General features: G+C 34.7%; 1 protein-coding gene across 4 annotated transcripts in view; it reads left to right on the top strand.

Moving 5' to 3' along the window:
• Positions 1-26,106, top strand: part of Uchl3 (ubiquitin C-terminal hydrolase L3) — a 47,738-nt gene that overhangs the window by 18,517 nt on the left and 3,115 nt on the right. For 3 of the 4 annotated variants that reach the window (XM_074043220.1, XM_074043218.1, XM_074043219.1), the window contains 2 exons: positions 16,728-16,919; positions 21,152-21,227. In XM_074043220.1, coding sequence (XP_073899321.1) covers positions 16,728-16,919; positions 21,152-21,227 — 268 coding nt within the window. The remainder of the gene's footprint in view (positions 1-16,727; positions 16,920-21,151; positions 21,228-26,106) is intronic. The other variant, XM_020182355.2, reaches the window with a different exon arrangement.

The following is a 26,106-nucleotide window of genomic DNA, read 5'->3' as shown; positions in this document are numbered from 1 at the left end:
TCAGCCACCTTAAACCTCTGTACCAGGCACTGTTTTTCTGATCATCTGATGATCTCATTTTGGTTCATCTACCATCTGTGGATTTAGGAGTCTTTGACGTATTGCTTTCTCCATTGCTCTTTATATTCCTGAAAATTGTTTTTTTTTTTTTTTTGTCTGTTCCTATAAAACACCTAGGTCTTTCTTATCTGTTCTAGCCTTGTTGAGCTGCTATAAAAAAATACCATTGGTGGCTTAAACAAAGAAGCTTATTTTCTCACAGTTTTGGAGGCTAGAAGTCAAAGATCAAGATGCCAGCAGGGTTGGTTTCCAGTGAGGCATCTCTTCCTTACTTATTGATAGCTACTTTCTCATTCTGTCCTCATGTGACCTTTCCTTTGGTGTGGAGGGAGGGAAGGAGAGAGAGAGAGAGAGAGAGAGAGAGTGAGAGAGTGTCTATGTGTGTGTAAGTAGAGAGAGAGGGAGCGAGAGCACAGAAAGTGGTCTGCTATCTCTTCTCCTTATAAAGACCCCAGTCCTATTGGATTAAGACATTATCCTTATAACCTATCCCAAATTCGGTAACACTGGAGATCAGGACTTCAATCAAGTCATAGCACCATCTTTGTTCTTTTTCACAACCCAGTACCCTTCTGGGTATACTCCTTCTCTTCTTTCAGGGCCTACCTTAAAAGTCCATTTCTCAGAGAAGCCTTCTTTCATCACTTTTGAGTAGGTCCACTTGTCATATTTTATATCATAAAAGTCTGTTTTCTTTCTGGCCTATTTAAAATACTGTATAATAAGTTACTCTGCTCTCTTAATAGAATGTATGTCTCATGAGGACATGGGCCTTGTTTGTCATGTTCACTTTGCATCCCTAGCAAACTGCTGAACATATATAGGCTTCAATAAGAAATTACATAGTATAAACCTGAGAACGTAGGATATAAACTTTAGCACTTATTAGCTTAAGCAAGATACTTTCCTTAGTATGAAATATAGACAGTACCAGCTACCTTTTGGGGTAACTATGAAGATTAATGAGTTAATCTTATAAACTGCTTATAATAGTTTTTGACATTTAATGGATGTTTAATAAATATTAGTTGGTAATTTTATTTTACTTGGCATTGAGGAAAATGGTTCTGAAAGGCAGATGAAAATGAAGCTAGATTTACAGGAGGCTTGAATTTTATGGGCAATGTGGAGCCACGAGAGATATGGTATGTTTAGTTTTCAGCAAATTGAGTTTATTTATTATTTTTATTTTTTTGGTGGTTGTGGGGTTTGAATTCAGGGCCTCATCCTTGGTAGGGAGGTGCTCTACCACTTGAGCCACTCTGCCAGCCCTACAAATTGAGTGTATGAATTGAGTTTAAATCATGTAATAAAATTGTACTTAATTTGCAGTGGAATATATAATCTATTTTCGGTTAGTGTTGTTTACCTATGAAAGACACCAGTTTATGGGGTTATCTGTGCAGGAATCTAAAGCTCAGGTGAGATATCTGTACTCTTTTGTGTTTGGGTAGTAGTTAGACCCTGAAGAAATCCATAAAGGGGAAAGAATGGTGAACCATCAATAAAGTCCTGGGTCTTGTAGATATTAAAGAAGTAGGTAGAGGAAGAGGAAATTACTCTTCTAACATTTTAATGGGAATGGAGGAGGCAGGAGCCATATTGCATGCTGAGATTTGTAGACTAAATGAGAAATAGTGAGTTGAGCCACCAACTTTTCAAAAATTTGGCTGTATGTGTATCATAGAATATTTGTTTACGTAGATATTTTTCTCCATTCCACCATAATTGTCTTGTAGACATTGGCTAATGTAGTGTGTGGCTCTACATTAAATATAGTTAAAGGTTTGAAATGACTATAATGATTATATATTCATATTTGGTTAAGCAATTTATAACCAATGTATGTCTCCATTCCAACTAAATTCTTTCAGAATGAGTGGAGTAACAGTAACAGATTGTCAGGAAGTTCTCAGTCTACTAACTTATCTAGCAGATTATTTTAAGGCTTTTCTATTCAGAGATGAAGATTATTATGATAAATATTTTTAAGTTGTGTGCAAATATCTGTGATGCAATAATGAAACATATCTGTAAGCCAAATGTGAAGGCAAGAAGGAAAAATCCAGAAGTATATTTATTTGTCTTTAGGCTCTACCTTTACCTCACAATAATTTATCTAACGAGTCATTTTTAAAGTTCATGACTTGTTTATGTAAATCTAGGAGCCATCCCAGAGATAAGTAATCTGATGATTATTGTTTATTTAACTTTTTACAAAAAAAAAATAGTAAGATTAGCATACTGCCCAGAACCTTCTATGTAAATTTATAGTAATTTTTGTTTTTGATGAAACTGAGATTTGAACTCAGGACTTTAAAGCTGGCACTATGCCTCATGAGCAACACCTCCAGTTCATTTTGCTTGGTTATTTTGGAGATTCCTCCTGATCTTAGCCTACCAAGTAGCTAGGATTATAGGCATCAGTCACCAGTGCCTGGCATTTACAGTAATTTCTTTTTTTTTTTTAAACAGAAAGGGCTGGGTACAGTGGCTAAAGTCTATAATCCTAGCTATTCAAGAGGTGGAGATCAGGAGGATCAGGGTTCAAAGCCAACCTGGGCAAACAGTTCATGGGACTTTATCTCATCCAGTAACTGGGTGCAATGTTGTATGCCTATCATCCTAGCTATGCTGGGAAGCACAAGTAGGAGGATTGTGGTCTAGACCAGCCCTGGCATAAAACAAGAGTCTATCACAAAAATAACCAATGCAAAAAAGACCGGTGGAGTAGCTCAAGTGGTAGAGCACCTTCCTCGCAAGTGTGAGGCCCTGAGTTCAAGCACTAGTTATGCCAAAAAAAAAAAAAAAAAAAAAAAGCCAACAGAAAGCACTTTTGTTTTATTTATGTTTTAAAATAAACATACCAGTATAGAAAATATAGCCAAAAAAAATACTTTTAGCATTTAGTTCTAGTATTTAATTACACTTGTAAAAAAAGAACGTATTGAGCAATTGAGATCAAGCAACTTTTCTTAACATTTATATTAGTCAGTTTTATTGTGACTGTGATCAAATACCTGAGAGGACAGCTTAAAAGGAGGAAGGATTCATTTTTGGCTCATGGTTTCAGATATTTCAGCCCATAGTTCTTGGCTTCCTTGATTCTGGGCCTCTGATAGGGAAAAACATCATGCCACCAGGAGCCTGTGATGGAGCTACTGAGCTCATGGTGGACAGAAATAGAGGGAGGGAATACAGGAAGAGGGCAGGGCAAGACAGCCCCCAAAGTCCCTATGACTTCCTCAAGTAGGCCCTATCTCTTACTTTTTACTACTGCATGATAATGCTGTCGTATTATTAATCAAGAGATTAAGCCAGTTGACTGGGTTAGAGCCCTCAGGATCCAGTCACTTTCCCACAGCCCTTAGGTGACAACCAAGCCTTCACTATGTAAGTCTATGTGGGACATTTCATATTCAACCATGACATTTTATCATGAACATTTTCTTACTCCATCAACAAAATCTAGTAATTCTTTGTATACTTTCATGTAAGTGAACTGTACTTTCCATTTTTTTTTTTGATGGTACTGAGATTTGAACTCAGGGTCTCACACTTGCTAATCAGGCACTCTACCACTTTGAGCCACTCCACCAGCCCTTTTCTTGATTTGGGGTTTTTGAGATAGGGTCTCATGAACTATTTGCCCTCTCTGGCTTTGAACCACCATCCTCCTCATCTCTGTTTTCTGAGTAGCTAGGATTATAGATGTAAGTCACCGGTGCCCGCCTCTATTTCCTTCACTTTGAATTTAGATTATTTTTATTTTTTCAACTTAAAATGTGAACTTCATGAAATAATTTTGTGTATCAGTGCTTATTCCAGGTTCTTTCTTTAAAGATAGTTTCTCCTAGGAGGAATTACTGGGCTAAAGAGATAAACATGTTTTGTTTGTTTGTTTGTTTTGTGATCCTGGGGATTGAACTCTGGGCTTCATGCCTGCTAAGCGGGCACTCTACCACTTGAGCCTCACCTCAAGTGAGGCTCTGGCATAGGGTCAGGTTTTTGCACAGGCCTGCCTAGACTTGATCCTCCTATTTTATGCTTCCCACTGTCACTGGGACGATAGGCACATTTCATCATGCCCTGCTTTTCTCCATTGAGATGGAGTCTTGCAAACTTTTTTCTGCCCAGGCTGACCTTGAACCTCAATTCTCCCTATCTCAGCCTCCCACATAGCTTGGGATGACAGGTGTGCTCCACAGCTCCCAGCTGTTGGTTGAGATGGAGTCTTAGGAATTATTATTGCTTGGGCTGGCCTAGAACCATGATTCTCCTGATCTCAGCCAATGTTTTTAAGATTCTTGTTACATAAAGTGAAATTGTTTTTCTTTCATTTAATCAGCCAAACAATGGATTTGAGCACTTGCTATGCATGGCACTGCTAGGAACTGTACATTACAAAGATGAGCATAACATAAGTTGTGTCTTTATAAATTTTTATTTCACTTGGTATAACAATTTTGAAAATAGCCATTGCCACTGTTGAGTTCTAGTTCTTTAAATTATTGCTTGTTGGGTAGAGACAAATAATGTTTGACACATGAAAGATCTTTAGTGAAAATTAAAGAAATGAGTTTAAATCACAAAATAAAATTGTATTTAGCTTACAGTGGAATATGTAATCTATTTGGTTAGTCTTTTGACTTATAAAAGATTTATTTGATCACTGAGTTAAAAAATGGGTAAACTAATGATTTTAAGACTGTAACCACAAATATGTATACATAATGAAAGATACATCATATACAATACATTTATCCCTCAATATTCCTGGTAGGTAGGGGGATTGATTCTAGGAAGTGCCCATGGATACCAAGTCCCTTCTATAAAATGTTTATTAAATTTTTATTTGTTATTTGTGCAAAATGTTTCAATATTTGCCTATAATCTTTGCATATATTCCCATTTACTTAAATAAAATTATCTGTAGATTACCTGCAATACTAATATAATGAAAATGGTAGGTGATAGTCATTACGTTGTATTGTTTAAGGACCAGTGGCGAGAAAACATGTATATATTCACTACAGATGTAATTTTGATTCTTGGTTGTTTGAATCCACAGATATGGAACCCATGGAAACTGAGGGGGGTGTGTGTGTGTGTGTGTTAATTTCAGAAAATCCTGTTAGAATCTAGTTGGCCAGATTGATGGTGGCCAGTGCACACCGTCAGTGGGGGAAAAGTAGTTTCAAGTTTCACCTTCATTACCTGTGTAGGTGTAGTATGCATTTTACTCTAAATTACAGGTTTTAGTTATTTTTTTATGTTAGAACTACAAAAAGCAGAAATCATTCCATTTGGTCAAAAATGATTTATACATACATAAATTAAAAGGCTCACTTATTTATATCCCTTCTTTAGGGATTTATTTTCTTCTTTCCTTCACTTTGAAAGAAACTGAAGGTATTGGGAAGAACTTAGTTATTACATAATATAAAATTTAAGTTCCTGATTATCTTGGAAGAATCAAATGGAAACAGTAGCTGGAACTCTGATGAAAAGTGTCATGCAGTTTAAGGTATATATATGTCCAGTTTTATCAAAAATTTTGAAACTTATTTTATGATCATTTTTTAAATTTTCCTTTACTTTCCATTTTCTTTATTCTATTCCAACAAGTCTTAAGGTAGAATTTTTTGGCAGAAACTTTAGTTCATTTTTAAAACTGAGAAATATTTTAGAATGCCTACCATAGATCCTTATGCTTTTACCAACGTCTCTCTTAGGCCTTTTTTCATTTTTGTTTCTTCTGCATATCATTCCCTGAATAGTGGTGCTACTCTTCTCCTGCCTCCCTCACTCTACCTTTTTCTCTTTCTTTTAAAAATTATTTTTATTGTACAAAAAAATGGGTTTCATTATGACATTTTTATATATGTATAAAATATATTTTAAATATACTCACCTCCCATCACCCTCTTTTGCTGTACTCCTCCCTTCCATTGTCCTCCAACCCCCAAATAGTTCCCTGTTCTCCTTTTCCAGTCTCAGAGTTTTAGAAATGAAAATACTATCATTTATTTTAAAGGAAAAGTCTTAGGCTCAACTTAGCAATTTACTTTTCTAGATCTGACTAAACATAATTCTTATATCTATAAATGCCTTCAGTAGTAAAAATAGAATTGAGGTGTTTGAGGATAGTGAGGTTTTATTATTTGTTTTAAACAAAACTTTTCAGAACAGAGGGTAATGTTAGCATTTAAGAATTTCATATTGTAATAAATGAGAACTCTATTTGGGACTTCTCTAAAATCACAAATAAAAAATATTCTGGGAATTAGTTTGGATAGCTTAACAATAGTAAGTTTGAATTTGATATGATGTAGAAACGTAGGTCACTATATTAATAAGGACTGCCAACATGGAGAATTGTAACTGAAGTGAGAAAACACAATTGTTAAACCAGTAGGGAAAAAAGCCTTTCAAGAATGTCTTGAAGTCTGTGGGCATCTTGATTTATTAGGTGAGCACAGTGAAGAAATTTGCCATTACCCAGATTTTCCATGAAATATGTAGTGGTATTTTGTGTATTTTGATATCTAGCCCATGTTTGACTTTGACCTCTTTGCCAATTGAACATGGAAAAGTTAGCATCTTTTGCATGGATTTGGTTTTACTTATTTTAAATTCATACTTTAAATTTACTCTAACCCAGTGTATTAGACTGAAATTTAATAGAAAATCTATAGAAATTCACTTACAATTAATTTATAACTTGATTTTAAACATTGAAAGTCTTACATATTCTCATGTACATACATATCTTTAAACATGACTACACACATTTTATAATCTTATCATGGTATCTAGCAGGCCTAGAGACATTCTCAGTTGTTTTCCTTTTAGTGAACCATTATTTTAGAGTCAACGGTATTTCTCCCTTCCCTTCCCCTTCCCCTTCCCCTTCCCTTTTTTGTGGTACTGGGGCTCAAACTCAGGGCTTGTACCTTGAGCCACTCTCCCAGCCCTTTTTGTGTTAAGTATTTTTGAAACAGGGTCTTGTGAACTATTTGCTTAGACTGGCTTTGACCCTTGATCTTTCTGATCTCTGCCTCCCGAATAACTAGGATTATAGGTGTGAGCCACTGGCACTTGGCTCTCAGTGGTATTTCAAATGTTTGAAGGGACACCACATTCAAGAAAAAAATTTTTTATTAGCATATAATAGTTGTACAGGGGGGGATTAATTGTGACATTTGCATATGTGCTTGCAATATATCTTAGTTAAATTCACCCTCTTCATCATTCTCCCTCATTCCCCCTCTCCCATTCTTAGAACAATTTCAACAGGTTTTATTATTTTGTTTTCATTTACATACACGAAGTATATCCACCATATTCACCCTCTTTAACTCTCTCCATTTATCCTCCCCTCTCCTATTGGCACCTGCCCCTGAAAAGGACCTATTTCGCTTCCCATACTTAATTTTTTTAAGTGTACATTTTGCCTTGATATTTCATATATGTATACATTGTACTTTGATTGGATTAACCACCTCTATTACTTACTCTTTCTCTATCACCCTGTTCCCTGTTATTCAGTAGCTTACAGCGCATTCATTATACTGTTTTCATACACAGATGCACTGTGTTTCAATATTACTCACTAGCATTCTCTTTTTCAGGAAATAAATTTAATTGTCAAGATAAAGTGTATATTTTATCAACATCATGATCATGTAATAAGTTAAAATTCTTTAAAAATAAAGGAGCCAAATTTTATTCTTTTCAGCATTTTGTACCAGTTTCTACTTAGTGAAAATAGTACACATTGTTCTCCACAAATGTAGGTACTCAACCTAAAAGATTCTCACCCTGAGATGACTGGGGTTACAGGAAAGCTTGAGTATGATTTCTAGGTGCTACTGAGTCATGGAGTTTTCTTGGCTGCTCTTTAGCATCATTTGTGGGAGAATATAAAGGAAAAATTTAATGTTTTGATCAGTTTCCAAGTATTCTCATCTTTTTAATTCTCACTACTTTTTTTTTTTTTTAACTCAGGGCCTCATTGCTTAATAGGCAGCCACCCTATCACTTTAGCCCCTCCACCAGCTCTTTTTTGTGTTGGGCATTTTTTTTTTCATTTTTCTTCTATTATTCATATGTGCATACAAGGCTTGGTTCATTTCTCCCCCCTGCCCCCACCCCCTCCCTTACCACCCACTCCACCCCCTCCCGCTCCCCCCCTCAATACCCAGCAGAAACTATTTTGCCCTTATCTCTAATTTTGTTGTAGAGAGAGTATAAGCAATAATAGGAAGGAACAAGGGGTTTTGCTGGTTGAGATAAGGATAGCTATACAGGGCATTGACTCACATTGATTTCCTGTGTGTGGGTGTTACCTTCTAGGTTAATTCTTTTTGATCTAACCTTTTCTCTAGTTCCTGGTCCCCTTTTCCTATTGGCCTCAGTTGCTTTAAGGTATCTGCTTTAGTTTCTCTGCGTTAAGGGCAACAAATGCTAGCTAGTTTTTTAGGTGTCTTACCTATCCTCACCCCTCCCTTGTGTGCTCTCGCTTTTATCATGTGCTCATAGTCCAATCCCCTTGTTGTGTTTGCCCTTGATCTAATGTCCACATATGAGGGAGAACATACGATTTTTGGTCTTTTGAGCCAGGCTAACCTCACTCAGAATGATGTTCTCCAATTCCATCCATTTACCAGCGAATGATAACATTTCGTTCTTCTTCATGGCTGCATAAAATTCCATTGTGTATAGATACCACATTTTCTTAATCCATTCGTCAGTGCTGGGACATCTTGGCTGTTTCCATAACTTGGCTATTGTGAATAGTGCAGGTGCCTCTGGAGTAACAGTCTTTTGGGTATATCCCCAAGAGTGGTATTGCTGGATCAAATGGTAGATCGATGTCCATCTTTTTAAGTAGCCTCCAAATTTTTTTCCAGAGTGGTTGTACTAGTCTACATTCCCACCAACAGTGTAAAAGGGTTCCTTTTTCCCCGCATCCTCGTGTGTTGGGCATTTTTGAGATAGGTTCTCCCAAACTATTTGCCTGGGCTGGCTTTGAACTACAATGCTCTTCATCTCTGCCTCCTTAGTTGCTAGGAGTACAGCAATGAGCCACCAGCAGTGGCTAATTCTCACTGCTTTTGATGGTTATCATGTAATGAATGAATGTTATGTAGTAGACTAAGGTCTATATAGACCCTAGTCTTATCCTGTAAGGTCAGGCCAGCTTCAGACTCACTGTATAGCCAAGGCTGACCTCAAATTCAAAATCTTCCTGCCTCAGCCTTCTGAGTGCTAGGATTATAGGAGGCACCACCATGTTCAGCCCCAGGCTAACAATTTAATATACATAATATAATGAATTGCAAATACCATCAAGACTTGTGCTGAATACTCTGTTCCTTGTTGCCCTTACGTCTAAGCCAGTTCTTAAGTCAATATAATAGATTTCTTATATAAAGTATGAAGTTACCAGGATTTGTGACACATGTCTGTAATCCCAGCACTCAGAGGACTGAGGCAGGAGGATTGAGAGTTTGAGGCCAGCCTAGGCTACATATAAAACTCTGTTCCCTCTCCCAAACAATACAGACAACAACAAGAAACTCCATGAAATCTTACCTATAAACCAACCACAATCTTTTGGTAATCGTGTTATGTATATTTTGGAATACAGTAATTATTTTAATTATCTACTAGCTGATGATCTTTCATGTTCAGGAAATTATATGGTTATAAGGATATTTTTCTTAATAACAGGATGCCAATTTAAATGAAATATGCTTTGTATGTAAGCCAAAATATGCTTATTTTACTTTAGCATTTTAGAATAATTTAGATTTTAGCATTTATGATAACTACCAACCCTTGATTTCTCAATAGGGAAGTACTTTTAGGCAGTCTCTCTGCCCTATGAGTCATTTCTTTTCTTCCTTCATGGCATTTATAATTAATTCTTTGCTATTAAATAGTATGGAGTAATTTCATTTTTTGATATACAAAGTGTGTGCATATTATCTGTGAAGGAAAAGTAATTTGGCTTTTTAAAACCTGGAATTTTTGCTTTTTTTTCTCTCTCTGAACTAATTATGAATTTGACAACTAGAAGATAGATTTGAATTGTGTTTTAGGAATACAGATAGTAATAAATGTGCTTCTATGAGTCATTTAAATTAGTGGACATTGATGGGATGAGGTGGCTTTTTTTGTTAGGGAAATACTGAAATTGGAACCAGGTGTCATGAGTCTGCTTCAGACCTTGAAAGTCCCTTTTATGTGGCTTTGAACAAGTGTACTAAGTGCTTGTGCTTATGAATATTAAAAAGAACATTGTTACATTGTTGTGGATGGTGTCCACTTAGCTCACTCTGTTAAAACAACAACAAAAAACATCTGAGAGGATTTAAGTCAGAGTGCTTAAAATTTTCTTAAAATGAATGTCTTTGTCTAATCCTTTCATGCAACAGTCATTTATTAGACTACTTAGAGTAAAACATGTAATCTGCTTTTTAAAATTCTGGGATTTCTGAAAAGCATATTTTAGAACTATAATGAAGAGGTGTTTTTCTGGGCATACTTTGTCTTATTGCTCTTTACCTAGATTGTGTTTTTTTTTAACTGAGGGCTTGTGGCAACTGTGCCTTGAGCAACAACCATTTTTCTAACAGTTCAGATGATTGTTAGGATTTTTAGTAGTAAAACATTTTTAATTAAGATATGGACATTATAATTTTTGACACAATGCTGTTGTATGCTTACTAGACTATAGTATAGTATAAGCATAACTTTTATAGGTACTGGGAAACAAAAAAGTTTGCATGACTTGCTTTCTTATAGTATTCATTTTATTACAGTGTTCTGGAACTAAACCCGCAATATGCTTGAGGTATGCCATTTGTAAAGTGGTATATATGAAGTCACATTATATTTGCAATATCCATACAGTCAGCAGAGGGCGCATCGTTCACTGTTAATGTCCTGGCAAACATTTGTTTTGTTAGTACTTTTAAAGAAATAATAATTATTAGTGATTTTGGACTCCTTTACCAGAACCAAAAAACTAGCAGAGAAAGTGAGTTACTAGAAAATGAGAAAACTTATTAGAAAGTGAGCTCCTATTAGGACTCTTCCAAATGACTCAAAAATAGTCTAGAGATATTTAATCACTTCTAACTTTTAATAGAAGACAGTTTGAAAAAATAGATATTTAGCTCGAGATTCAGGACAGTTTCAGTTTTCATATTTAAAGCAAAGCCAGCTCCAATTTGGTTACTTAAGCTGTAAGCACAGCTAACATTATAAAGATTTAAAAGTTGGTGTATGTATTGTTAATTTTTGTGATTCTGACAAGAAAACCTAAGAATTTCAAGATTCTGTAACAGAAATTTCATTTGAGAGCACTTGCCTAGCACATGTAAGGTCCTGGATTTTATCTCTTGCCCCTCAAAAAACAAAAATAAGTAAAATGAAATAAATGACATTACTTGAATTTCTGAATTATATTAAATTCTCCTTGGACATTATAATATTTATGATATGTAGCATTTATCTGTAATATGAATTAAATTATCTTTAGAAATTATATACTTGATTTTATATAGTTAATTTAGCATTAGTTGGTAGAAGCTAATATGACTAGAACAAAAATTTTAAATTATTTCTAAATTTTATTGACATCTTAACATATTAATTTATTTATTAAACACTTAATATGCTGGTGCTAGAGCAATATGACAGTGGATAATAGTTTCACTGTCCCAGAGCCCTTCAAAGTGCAGGTTGAACATCCCTAATCCAAAAATCTAAAATCTAAAATGGTTTAGAGATGCTCATCAGTAAATATTCCAAAACTCAAAGAATTATGAAATATGTAACACTTCTTAGTCTCAGCCATTTTGAATAAAGGATAATAAATCTGTAGTTATTTTAAATTCATAATAATGTGCTATCCTATTTTTAATGATATAAAAACTAGCCAGCTATACACACAGTCTTTGATGCATGGAAATCATGCTATAGGGTATACTTTTTGGCTTTATATCCTTTCCTTCTTTTATTCTTTTCTCTGTTATATAAGCTTACACTGAAAACATGAACAAAAAGAAGGCTAATATTATACAGAGATAGTATGGTAATGCTTGGGCAAAAATTATATTTTCTTTTGAAATGATCATAATGCTGACCTACAAGATTATTGTGAGGATCTATATCATCTGTAGTTTAGATTAGCTGGGATGTGGGCTGGGGCATGGCTCAAGTGGTAGAGCATTTGCCTAGCAAGTGTAAGGCTCTGAGTTCAAAACCCAGTACTGTGATAAACAAATACATAAATGGAGAAAAAAAGGAGTACAGAATATCTGATATACAATAGTAAGCATTCAGTGTTGGCTGTTATTACTGTTGACTGATGAACATATGAAGATACTTGTGTGAACATTTTCACTAGAGCATCATTTATAATTAGAGAAAACTACAATCAATCTAAAGACACAGTAATGTCTTTATGGTACATAAAAGAATAATATGTTTAACATGAAAAATGATGTAGATATACTGATTGAGATATAGATGCTCAAAAAGCAACATGTAGAATATGATTACCATTTAAAAAGATAGCTTCAGATTTTAACAAATTGTGAGCGGCCAAGTATTGTAAGCTGTCATGAGACTATAAAATGGGTGTAAGTAAGGTCATTCCCATTCTCTACAGACCTCACTGGGTAAGAGCTGTAAGATGCTGGCCTAGAGGAAAAGATCAGTGGCCATTATGGGAAGGACCCAAGCCTGGATTCAAAGTCTATAAACTCTGGGATAGAAAACCCTTTCTGGAGAAGTATTCCCTTCTTGGAACTGTTTCTGTGGGATATTCTCTACCACTGGAGTGGATCATTGTGGAAACCTTTTCCTTGATATCCAGGGACAAAGCACCTACTTGTGACAGATATTGAATCAGAAGAACAAAGAATGCTACTACATCCCTATCAGTAGACTAGAAGTCTCCATAAACAAGCATCAAAAGTGTGGAGATGAGTCCATATATGGGAAAGACCTCCGAGGCATAGGATCTCATCAAGTGCCTAAAGTTGTTTATGGAACAAGAACATGGGAAAAGAAAGAATCCACCAAACCAGCTCTTACTCTAAGCAAAACCATAATGGTGTATGAATTTTTAAGCTAGTGATGTTCTAGGGTAAACATAACATCATCGACTACTGAATAGATTCTAGCAGAAGATGAGGTATGCCCATTCCTAAACATAAATAGTTATCTCTGTCTCTATGTGCCTATACAAGGTATCTGGCTTTTAATCAAACATTGCAAGACAAAGAAGGAAACAAAAACATCAACATACTGTCAAGAAACAAAGCAATTAACAGAATCAAGCTTATATATGATCACAATATTGGAACTACCAGATAGGGAATTTAAATTAACCATGGTAAAAGTTTGACTGTGTTAACTATGAAAAAGTGGCCAACATCTACCAACAGATGGAGAGCATAGTTCATCAGTATATTCAACAAAATTACGTGAACATGATGATAAATCACTCGATGTGACATAGTACAAAAAGGGGAAAAGTGGTGAGGAAAAAAAGAGAATAGAACATTCTAGTCCTGTGGAGCAATTTCAAGTGATCTAATACATCAAAGTGGAATTCCATGTGGAGAAAAGACAGGGAGAGTGGTGACAAAGAGAAGGTAGGGGGAGTGGGGCCTTGAGACAGAAAAAAAAGTTTTTGAACAACTAATGGTCAGCTGTTTTTCTAAAAATAATTGAAGACGTCAAACCACAGCTTCAAGAAAGAGTAAATACCCCTGCTCTCAAACACACACACACATACACACATACACATATACACTATTCAAATTGAAAACTAAAGGTAAAATAAAAAATGTTCAAGGCCACCAGAGGCAACAGGACTATAAGATACAGAGAAATAAAGATAAGAATTACAGCAACTTTTCATCGGGTATTATGCAAGCTGGCACACAGTGGATGACATTTTTAAAGTGCTAGAAGAGTTCAGTTGAACAAAAATTATCTTTAAAATGAAGGAGGAATAAAACCTTTAAGACAAAAACTGAGTAAACACATTACCAGCTTACCTTTACTATGAGAAATGTAAAGGAATTTCTCTGTTCAGAAGTAGTACAGTATCAGAAAGAAACTTGGATCTACACAAAAATTGAGAAGTAATGGAAGTGGAGCCAGTGAAGGTAAATGTAAAATAGGTTTATTTTTTATTTCTCTTAAGAGATAATTGTTTACATTAAAATACAAACCCTGTATTGTAAGTTATAGCATATATAAAATGTGTTATGATAGCACAAAGATTAGGAGGAATAAATTGTGATGATACCATTGTAAGGTTCTAACACTACATGTAAAGTGGTATAATGTTATTTGAAAGTACACTGTGACTATATATATATATGTATGTACCAGGGTACTAGGCCCTGAGTTTAAACCCCAGTACCACTAAAAAGAAAAAATACAGTGTTTGGGGGCAATAATTGCACTGCTATTTCTGATAAAGAATTCCCTGTCTTAAAAATACTGTAACTGAGATGGCCCTCTGTGTCCATGGGTTCTACATGTGTGTGTGGACATAACCAACCATGGACAGAAAATATTCTTTAAAAAATGATGTCTGTATTAAATATGTATAGACTTTTCTTGTTGTCATTATTTCCTAATCAATACAATGCAACAACAATTTACATAGATTTACATTGTATCAGGTATTATAAGTAATCTAAATCTAATTTAAAGTGTGTGGGAGTGTGTAGGTTATATGGAATTACTATGATATTTTATAGCAGGGATGTGAGCATTCATAGACTTTGGTAGAACAGGTTCCTGGAACCAGTCCCTCAACTGTATTTAGGAGTTAAGGGCCATAATGTATATAAGTTACCCTCAAATTTTCCTAGAATAGTCCGGGCTGAAAAGAGTTTTAGAAATCATTCAGTGCAAAACTTGTTTTCTTATAAAGAGTGAATCAAGATTACTGAAGTTTATTATCACTGAGCAAGAAGATATGTCTCTATTTACTTCACTCATGGTTATAGTGATTATAATTTTGTCATACTTGTAAATAATTTTAAAATTTCACATAAAAGTTATTAAAGGTGACAAGTATAAAATCATTTGAATTAGCACTAGCTAGTTAGTTTTTGAAGCCATGTATATTTTGTGGGAAACTGTTGGGCCAGATTCAGCTTTTGTGGCACCACAGCGTTCACAAAGTTAATTCCATATCTAATTTTATGCGAATCACTTCTCTGCTCATTAGAATCTGGTCTAGCTGGGCATAGTGACTTAAATCTGTAATCTTACCTACTCAGGAAGCAGAGATTGGGAGGATTGTGGTTCAAGGCCAGCCCAGGCAAAAATTCCACAAGACCCCATCTCAACCAATAAAGACTGGGCGTGGTGGCACATGTCTGTCATCCCAGGTGCCAGGGAAGCTTAAATAGAAGGACTGTAGTCCAGATTGACCTGGGCATAAACGAGAGACTCCATCCCCAAAATAACTAAAGCAAAAAGGACTGGGGGCATGGCCCAAATGGTGTCTGAAGTTCAAACCCTAGTATTGTACTTTTACCCCCCACCAAAATAGAATCTGGTCTAATAAGCTGGTTTTAAAATCTTTCTTAGCTGGGCATGATTTTGCATGCCTTCAGTCCCAGCTCCTCAGAAGGTGGAAGCATGAGAGTCATGTGTTTGAGGCCAGCTGAGCAACTTAGCAAGACCCTGTCTCTAAATAAAAACAAAGGGTTGGAGGTACAGCTCAGTGGTAGAATGCTTGCTTAGAATGCATAAGATCCTAGGTTTGATCCCCAGTACCACCAAAAAAAAAAAAAAAAAAAGGTCTTTCTCTTTATCATAGTGATTAAGATCATTGGACTGGAACCCAAGTCCATCTCAGCCTGCCACTTGTTGTGTCACTTAACCCATTTGTGCTCTGATTCCTCACCTCATTTATAAAATGGGAACATAGTTGTGCCTAGCTCATTTACTGACAAATTAGATGAATTGATATACTAGAGTGCTTAAAAGACAACTTGATATAAAATAAGTGATACACAATTTAACTAATGCTGTTGTTTACTAAAAGATGGTTAATAGGTTGTAATATTTTCTGTGTAACTTTTCAGCCTAAGAGAACAATGTATTCAGTCATCATCTTCAGAGGGGTTAATTTCATTTCTTGTTTACATTTGAAAGTTTTTTTTTCTCTCTAGTGTTTATACCTTCTAAGGAATTCTTTTTACCAATGCCTGTCACCATATGGTTTTCTTTCCACCTATTATTCTTTGTGTGTTTTGTATGTGTTACGTGACCTTTGTGTACTTGTTACATTTGTAAAAACAATTTTATACAATAATTCTGTTTTAGTGGCTTTTAAATATTCAGTTCCATGAGTCTGTGATAAACAAATGAGGATATGGAAATATTTCAGATATGCACTTACAGAAGCTGTGACATACAACCTCATACTTGGGGGCATATATTTCCACTTTACCCATTTTTAACAATATTCATATGTGATCCTTTACTAGATTATGATTATTAAAAGTATAGACCATATGAATACAAGTATGACCATACGTTGCTTTTAAGAATAAATGATCACCCAGTAACGTGGTCTAAGTAAAATATTCTCTTTTTTAATTATGTAGTCCTCCTCGCCATCCTCATCACAGCCTCATTCTAGCCACTGCAGAACGAAGGCCTCATCATTGTGTCACCATGCATCCCTGCCCTGGGTCAAACGTAACCATGTAGGCCCTGCAAAGGCTACCAGTCCATCTCTCCGTCTTCGTCGCTGGCGACCCTTCTTACGCCTACCATCTTTGGGTCTCCATTCTGTTGTAAGTGTAGTCAATCTTCCATCTCTTCTTCCAGTGACAAGGGCAGTCTTTTTTTTTCCCCCCTTAAACGTCTTCAGTCTTCAAAGTGCTTTTCTCTTGGTTCACTAAACCATTAGCTTTTTCTCCCCCAGTAAGAGTGCAAGCATACTTCTATGCTTTGCAGTCTAGCTTGCCTTTTGCCAGTACCTTTGTGAACATCCATTTTTCCACTCCATATCCTGCAAACATAAGGGCACCTGCCTGTTGTGTACTGATCGACATTTGTGATAATGTTTAAGTTCTGTCAGTGTTAAAATGAATGTGTGCTTTCTTACCCTTCAGCTTTCTGATTTCATTTAGTTGGCTTGGGTCAACAAATGCTGCGTACCTTTTGAGCTCTTTGCCATCTGTTACTTTCTTATTATTGTTTCACATATCTGAGCACAACTAGTCTCTTGCCATGCTCTAGGGTCACTTTACTTGTTCTATCATCTAAATCCTTCATGGTGTAGGGTGTTTCATCTAAGCTATTTTATTCCCTGAGGTGGCTTAGGTACTTGGTTTAATCTTGATCCAGTCTTCCCTGTCTGTTCAATTTCTAAAGATCTTTTTCCAAGTAGGAGGTTAGGATTTTCTCCTTGGATATTGATGTAGGGTTCCCACACGTTTTGTGATTTCTCTTTCATAGGCTAAAAATACCAGCAAACTATTAAAAAGTACATTGGTCCTTATAAACTTGCTAATTATCTTAAATATGTGGTTGATGATGGAATTTGCAACCATTCTCATAATTGAAACAAACTACAGAGCTAAGCAGCTATAGCACTTACGTCTTACATTTAGAAAATGTCTTTTTTACGTTTTAGAAAATGAAAGGCAATGGCTGTGGTTTGGCAGAGCCCACCTAGAAATGCACTGTCTAAAAGCTTTGGTATATACAATTTATTTAGAAGAAACGTGATATTTCTATAAAGCATGATGATTTTTGAAGCCAGAGGAAGTCCAATTATGCATGTATTTTAAAACTTAAAAATGATAGTTGATGTCAACTACTCTTTCCTCTACCTTATTTACCTTTTTTAGAGCTATACTCAAACTATGAAGTGAATTTGAGACTTTTCCTTATACATTTGCTTCCACCAAATTTCAATATGGTCATGAAATAGCTTTCACTTTTGCTGAGTACCAACAAACTGGTGTCCACCCTCAATTTCATTAACTTCATTGGCTACACCATTCATTTGTCATTTTTATTCATTCATTCAACATTTGTTGCTTCTCTACTGTACTATATACTATTTTAACACAGTAAGAGATACAAAGTGAATTACATGAATATGATAAAATTAGAATTTTGGCAAATTCTGATCAGGGAAAAATTGATTTAATTCTAAATATGAGCAACTTCTTTCATACTGAAAAATTCAAAATATAAATGAACATGTCATAAATTTGGCCTTTCCACTTTTATGTTGTTACATAGTGTTGATTGTTACTTTATATTAACTCCATTGTCTTATTGCTTCATAAATATTTTCATAGCACAATGGTTAAGATCATGCACACTGGAGCCACATTGCATTAGTTTTATTCCAATTCTATCACTTATTCACTGGGTAAATGAATGTGTTAGTTATTTAATGCCTTTCTATCCCAGTTTTCTTGAGAGTATGATCATAATATCTACTTTATGAGTTTGTATGGTGATGTATAAAGCAGTTAGAACAGTGTACAGTATGTATTGTGTCATATAACTATATATTAAATTTAAACTACACTTTTTATCACGTGAAATTTATGTTTGGTACTTAATTTCTGTCTAATTGGTTTGTTATATCACTTTAATTCCTTGAGATTACTAAGAAATATTATGTTTTAAATTAGGAAACTTAAAATATATGTGTAAAAATATAGGCCAAAGTGATCCAAATTATAGCTTCTGGGTTTTTTTTGTTCTTTATAGTTTATAGTTCTTTATACTTTGCTGTTGGTCTTTTTTTTTTTTTTGGAATGGAAGACTTGCTAGAATTGACTTTTTATTCTTGTTTTTTATGGAATAATTTTTGAGCGATTGACTAATCGCATATTTTAGACACTCAGGTTAATTCAAGTTGACCAAAGGAAAAGACTCATGATATAGCTAATGAGGTTTTGCAGAAGCCTTAAGAGTTTTAAGATTTACTTTTATAACAGTTTGAAGGTTTTTACCACCAGGCCCAGCTTAAGAGTTGTGTTTTTAATATTCATATTTGAATAAAAGGTACAATGACACACAAATTTGAGCAACTAAATTTTGGTAGCTGCTTACATTTGTGAAAATGTAACATGAATGTTATAGTCATACATAAGGCTTATATAGTACTTAACAGTTTCCAAAGTGCTTTCACAAATCTCATTTAAACCTCGAAACAGACAAGAAACCCAAGGATCGAAGGGATTGGGTAAATATTAACTTCTCTCACTTCAGTTGTACAACTTTTACCTGTAGCATGGTTGTACTTTACTGGCAAAATATGGAAAATAGAATCTATATGATGTATAATTCATAAGGGAAGGTATTAAAGTACTTAATAACTTATGAAAACTTAATACCTTGAAGGTTTGAAATACTTGATGTTCTGGTGGAAAATTGCCTTAAGATGAATAAAAGAATATTGTGTCCCTGTTAAGTAAGGAATCTTTTTCTAACATTTTTATTTTAGAATAGACTTTGTAATTTCTATAGTTGCTTAAGTTCAGCTTTGAAAAATTGGATTCTCTTTTAGTTATTGGTAAAATGAGGGTACTGGATTGAGTGACCACTAATATTTTTTGAATATAAAAATGTAAAGTAAGGAAACTCATTATCGTTAACTTTAAATATTTGAAGAAATACCATGTTTGAAAAGGATTTTAGACCTTTGTCCATGTTGATAAAAACATAAGGAGACATATTTTACCCTCATTGTGAGAGATAACTCTTAACAAAACTATATTGCTTCAAAACCTTGTGGCAGTTGCCTGTCATTGGAGGGACTACCATGCTAGAACACTGCAGGAGAGAGGAGACCAGTGCTGGAGCACAAGTAAAACTAGTGACTACTAACATTCTGTAGTTCCAGATCCAAATTAGGAAGAACTAATTTGTCATATCAGTTCATGTGGAACTTATTTTCTCAGAAGAATAATGTGATGAGTCACTGTATCAATAAATGTTTTTAAAGCATTCTGTAAATGTTATAAAATACAATAATGAATGAAAACAGTAATATTCTATACTTTTTACTTTCTGTATAAAAAAACTTCATGTTGCATCTATTGAAAATATAATTATCAAAGGTGAAATACAATTTTTCTGTTACGATCCTATCTATGTCACATAAAAGCATATTAGTAATATGAGATATAATTTGATTTGTGCCTCCTAAAAATTTTGCCTTTAAAATTTGTGTTCTTACATTTATCAGTGATTATATTTCATTTCAAACCATTAGCACATATTATAAAGTGTCAGTCAGGGTATTGACTTGGCATATGCTATTTGAATGTTCAAGAAATATAAATATGGCCTACGCAAATTGAATTTGCTAAGCTAAGAAAACACAGATATAGTGTACATTTGAGATTATTCACTAAGAGGCAAAGAAAACAAGAGAAAAATCACAAGCTACAGTTAATTGTACTTTTGGTCTTATCTTTTTTTCTGCCATTTAATCTTCAGAGCTATTTCCCTGAATCTATTCATTTTTAAACTTTTCAAATCTAGAATAAGTACAGATACCTATTTAACTCTACTTGCAATGTGTTGTTGAAACACGAGAGTATTAAACTCAGGTCATTAAGGGAACAACTCAACTTTCTTGATACTTCAGATTTAACTTGGAGAGAATTTCTGACTATTTAGAATTATTAAAAATGTTTTCACTCTTATTTTGAATTTAAAAGGTCAGCTTATGTTCATTTCATTCAACAAGTGTGCGTTGTGTGTATGCTATGAACTAGGCATTTTGTAGGTAGTGGAGCTTCCCAGGGACAAAGACCTTTAGTCTTTAGATCAGTTGAGACTAAAAAAGATATGTTTTCCTTGTTCATGGATGAACGTGTTATTACAAGTGTAGACACAGTCACTCTTGACTAGATCAACAATTAAACATTGAATTCTATATTCAATAAGTGTTCTCATGTCATTTGATGTTATTCATATGTGCTCACATGCACTTAATTGATTTATGACTGCTAATATAGACAATATGTGTTTTTTCCTCCTATTTCAGGCACCAAGTATAGATGAAAAAGTAGATCTTCATTTTATTGCATTAGTTCATGTAGATGGGCATCTCTATGAATTAGGTAAGAACTGTTTTACTATGTCCTGGGGAAAGAAATGGAAATGGGAAAGTATTTATGATAGATAAGATTGTTGATATTTATTGTTTGCTTAAATTAATTGATTGTCCCATAAAATTGAGTTGACAGAATGACAGTTTTCCTTTTAATGTTTTTTCCTAGAATTTTTTTTTAACATTTAAGCATGTTTTTTAACTCAATAATGTTTATACCACCTTTGTATTTTAGCAAAGTAGAAGGGTAAAAACCATTATAGAAAATTTCTATAAATCACTTTAGCATTTTTACTAACTTACTGAATTAGTTATCAGTTTCTTGATGAACTGCCCTTACTTTTAAAACATACTTATACTATTCATAATGATCAGGGTTTTTGGTTTTTTTATTTGTTTGTTTTGTTTTTTTGGTGGTACTGGAGTTTGAAATGTGGGGCTTCACATTTGCTAGGCAGGTGTGCTACCACTTGAGCCACTCTGCCAGCCTTTTTTGGGGAAGGTTTTTTGAGATAGGGTCTCACAAACTGTTTGCCTAGATTGGCCTCAAACTGCAATTTTCCTGATATCTGCCTCCTAAGTAGCTAGGATTATGGGTGTGAGCCACCAGGTCCTGGCTAGTGACCAGGTTTTCTGTTCAGTAATGAGTATCACTAGTTTCCAAGCTTTTATACTGTCTCTTTGTGTGCTCTCTGAGCATTACAGGAACCTGTGTTTTCCTAAAATGGTTCCTTCTTGATTGTGGCAACATACCATGATTAATTACTGATATTCTGGTATACCTGAACATTTTTTTAGATTAGTTACAGGTAAACATAAGTAAAAACCTTATTGGAGGAGATCCACATATTTATTCATATAGAAGAAACTTCTTATATATTTTCATAATTGGCATACACTTCTAATTATGACTTTGTTTTGTATGTGTCCACGAGACCTTCTTGGGTTAAAAGAGTCCAGATAGGGTTGGGGTTGTAGCTCAGTGGAAGAATGTTTGAAAACATACACAGGCCTTGAGTCTGATCCCCAGCACTACAAAATGAATTAAAATAAAATCCAAATAAACAAGGAAAGGAAGTTTTTCAAAAATCAGTAATTCTATATTCCATGATCTTTACTTCTCCTTTGCTGTGTACAGTAACTTACCACTTTCATTTTTCTTAGCTTATTTAAAGGCAGAAGAGTTCTAAAAGAACTCAGATTGTGACTGTAAATGTAATTCATAAAATTCAGATGAATTTTGTGTGTGAAATGCTGCAGCAGAATCATACACTTTATTTAAAAGAAACTGATCTGTTAAACAGGACAGGGAAAAGAAAGGACATGTTATTTATAGAAATGTACAACTGTGAGTGAGGGCAGTCTACAATAGCAGAGTGATGTGAGTAGAAAGCAAACTAAGATGAAAAGAAGTCATTGTCATGAGAATATATAACAGACCTGCAGAACAGTTTAGAAGATATGCTTTGCTGATTCAGTCTCGAAATTTGCATGAAGATAAGATGTAACAGTATTGTAGACTTCAGTTTCTACATTTCATCTCTGAATTTTGAATAATGAGAAGAGAAAGTAAACAGAATGCTGAGACTTACCATACACATTCTGTTGACTTTAAGAAAGTAGGTTGGTGGGCTAAGGGTTGTAGCACTTATCAAGTATGTGCAATTTCCTGAGCTCCATCCCTAGTATGGGGCAAAAAAAAAAAAAAAAAAGCAAAAAAAGAAAGTAGATTTGGAAAAGGCCAAAGAAACAAATAAACATAATCTATAACTAGAGACCATAAAAGTAAGGGTGGCTTTCAGAATGACTTATAGAGCAATCAATAACATCTAAAAGATGTATACCAAAAAACTGCAATAATTTCAATGCGAAGGAAAAATTTATCTAAAAAATTCAGTTGGATTGAATAGCTCTCTCTGATCTCAGAGACTAAAAGAGTACTTAGAAGGACATATATCAAAGGAAAGCTACATATATGTCAAGATTAACAGGAAAGAATTTTAAAATTGGTTTGAGGTAAGAACATCAGCAAAGACAGAACTACTGAGTTTTACTTTGTTTAGATTTCTATATCAAGAAGAATGATACAGAATTAGAGGCCCATTGGTTTTGATTCTTTAAGAGAGTTTAAAATTATTTCAGAGTTCTAAAGAATAGCCAAATCTTTGAAATATTATAGAGAATATAAGTAGGTACAGAACAAATGAAGATGGGCAGTTAGTGATTCATTACAGTAGAAACTGGCAGTAACCCTGATATGGGTGGCAGTAGACCTGATATGGGTCTAATAAATTGAAAGGGAATATTGAGCAGCATAGTATTAAATTGGTGAATAGAAGCAGCTTTTAAAGAAACTTACAGTCAGTAATATCCAAAATATTTAGGCAGAAAAAAACCCCTTTCTTTGTGGCTTCTCCCTATAAAGTAAATGTTATGCTTATTAATTAGTAAGTAATAAATAGATGTTTTTTCAGAAGATACTTTGAGACTTTGTAAATACGGAGTTTCTCATCAAGCTTTTATCCACCAAAGTTAGTATCAATTGATGATTTTTGGCTGAATTCATTTGGCTGAATTATGGTTGTCAGTGGTGACTTAAAGCTGGGCATGACGGTTCATGCCTGTAATGCGTCTACTGAGGAGCAAAAGCACGAGACCCTGTCTGAAGAAAGGACTGGGGTGAACCTCAAGTGGTAGAGTTCAATCCTATAGCCACAAAAAAAAAAAAGAAAAGAAAAAGAAATCCTTTAATATTAAAAGCTTTTCTTTTTCCTTTTAATTCATTCTTGTCAGAATGGATCATATTTTACAGAAAAGGTCACAATCCTTTACATAATGTGTTTTGATGCTCAGATTATCCTAGATTTGGACTTTGAAGGTAACTACTTCAAGCTGGCTCTTTTGTCCTTGGCTTCTATCATTTTCATTCTTTGAGTACTTTCTTTCAGGTGAGACAAGATGTTCCCATCTTATCTTTTCTGTTCTCTGGTCCTGCTTTCAGCCCTTTCTCCAAGGAGCCCTTGTTCCTTTTACTGGAAAATGGTATTCACAACCAAGATTGGGATGTTAGTGCCTTAGTCCTTCTCAGAGAATAGAGCTAGGAAAGATTTTAATGTACTATGTACATACACTGGCCAATGTGAATGTGGTATACACTCATGTACAATTATATCTGTTTTCCTATCTTTGTATATTGAAAACATTCATTTACATCAGCATTATTTCTGTTCTGTGCTGAAAGTGTAGTTCAGTGGTAGAGTGCTGGCCTAGCATGCACAAGGCCGTGGGTTTGATCCTCAATTGCAAAACAAAATTTAAAAACCACCAAAAGACTTCTGATTCTAATGTAATACCATAGATTTAGCCTAGAGTTCTTCTCCACATTTGTGACTCCATGTTCTGAAAGTCTTAAATCCTGATGCCACAATCCTTTGTGTGATTTCTGATTTACCCATTTCTCCTATATACAAACTCTGGGCCACATCAATCTCAACATGAGTTCCTATCCCACTGCTCCCAACCCCTAGCTGGCTTATGGGTTCTGAATGGCCCAGAGAAAGCAAGAGTTCACAAAAGCTTGCTTTCTGGTATTTTGCAAATTCCAGATCTCTTGTCCTTCTTAAATTCTGTTCATTTTCTCCTCTGCTCTTTGAAACTGTTGTCCTGGGCTTGGATTTTCCTTTTCTGTCCTGGTTTCCAGTAAATGTGTCCTGCTAGAAGCTGGTATTCTTGTATGGTTTACTTATGGTTCTAGACAACCTATTTTCCATTGTCTAAAACCATCTAACTTTTATATTTTGTCCAGGGTTTTAGTTGTTCCCATAGGGAAGCCTAGACCAGTATCAGTTATTCTATCATGGCTGGAGATAGATGTTGCCTAAATTATTCTTGACCTCCCCAAATAGAAGCTAAGGAGTAAATTTGCACTTTTTGCCTCTTTCCTATTCTTCATTCCCAATCACAGAATACATACTTTCCATTTTCTTCTCTCAATATACTTAGATTTATTGTTTATCTTATTCTGACTACAGAAACAGTATTCTTAGCTGAACCATGATTAACATACTTTTAATGTTTTTATTTCTCCAGAATTAATAATTGCCTTATTTTGCTTTTGGCTCATTTGGCTAAATTATTTAAAAATATATTTAACGTTAAGTCTTTCCTGGCTCTTTTTTATTGGTCTAACTCTCTCAATACCTTGGAACATCTGGCAATCTCTAACTTCTTCTTCTTGGAGGTATGTCTTGCATTGTCCTCTTGTCTGTTTCAGGCTTTGTACACATTTCTCATCATGGGATGTCTTGTTATTATCATCCTGGGGATTCCCTTTAACTTACTCCCCTGTAGCAGCTCCTGTTCCTGAATGCCATTTTTTTTTCTCTCTTTCTCATTCTCTCTCTCTCTCTCATTTATTTATGTATTTAATTTTTGTCCTGGGGGTACATTGGGACATTTACAAAAGTTCTTAAAATATATCGTAGTTGAATTCACCCCTCTATCATTCTCCTCTCTCTCTTTTAAATACCTCCTCCTGCAGTTTCCTAAAAGGGAAGATAAGAGGGAGGTAAATATTTTTATATCTTGAATGTCTTATATAACCTGGCTGAATCTAAAATTTTAGGTTGGAAAACAGTTTTCTTTCAAACTAAGGATTGCCCTTTTATTTTTACCTTACTCGAATTGCTGTTAAGACGTCTAATGTTACAATGCCTGATCCTTTGTATGTGACCTATACCTCCCTCCAAATCCTGCAGACTTTTAGAATTTTCTCTTTATCCACAGCAATCTGACATTTTATGATGATGTGTCTTTGCCAAGTTTTGTTTTTATTAATAATTTGGTGTTTCAGGATGTCCGTGCAATCTAGCAACAGCTGTGTTTCAGTG

Source organism: Castor canadensis, chromosome 10 (genome assembly GCF_047511655.1).
Source record: "Castor canadensis chromosome 10, mCasCan1.hap1v2, whole genome shotgun sequence".
Lineage (NCBI taxonomy): Eukaryota > Metazoa > Chordata > Mammalia > Rodentia > Castoridae > Castor > Castor canadensis.
Note: the sequence above shows the minus strand (reverse complement) of the source record. Positions and strands in the feature narration are given on the sequence as shown.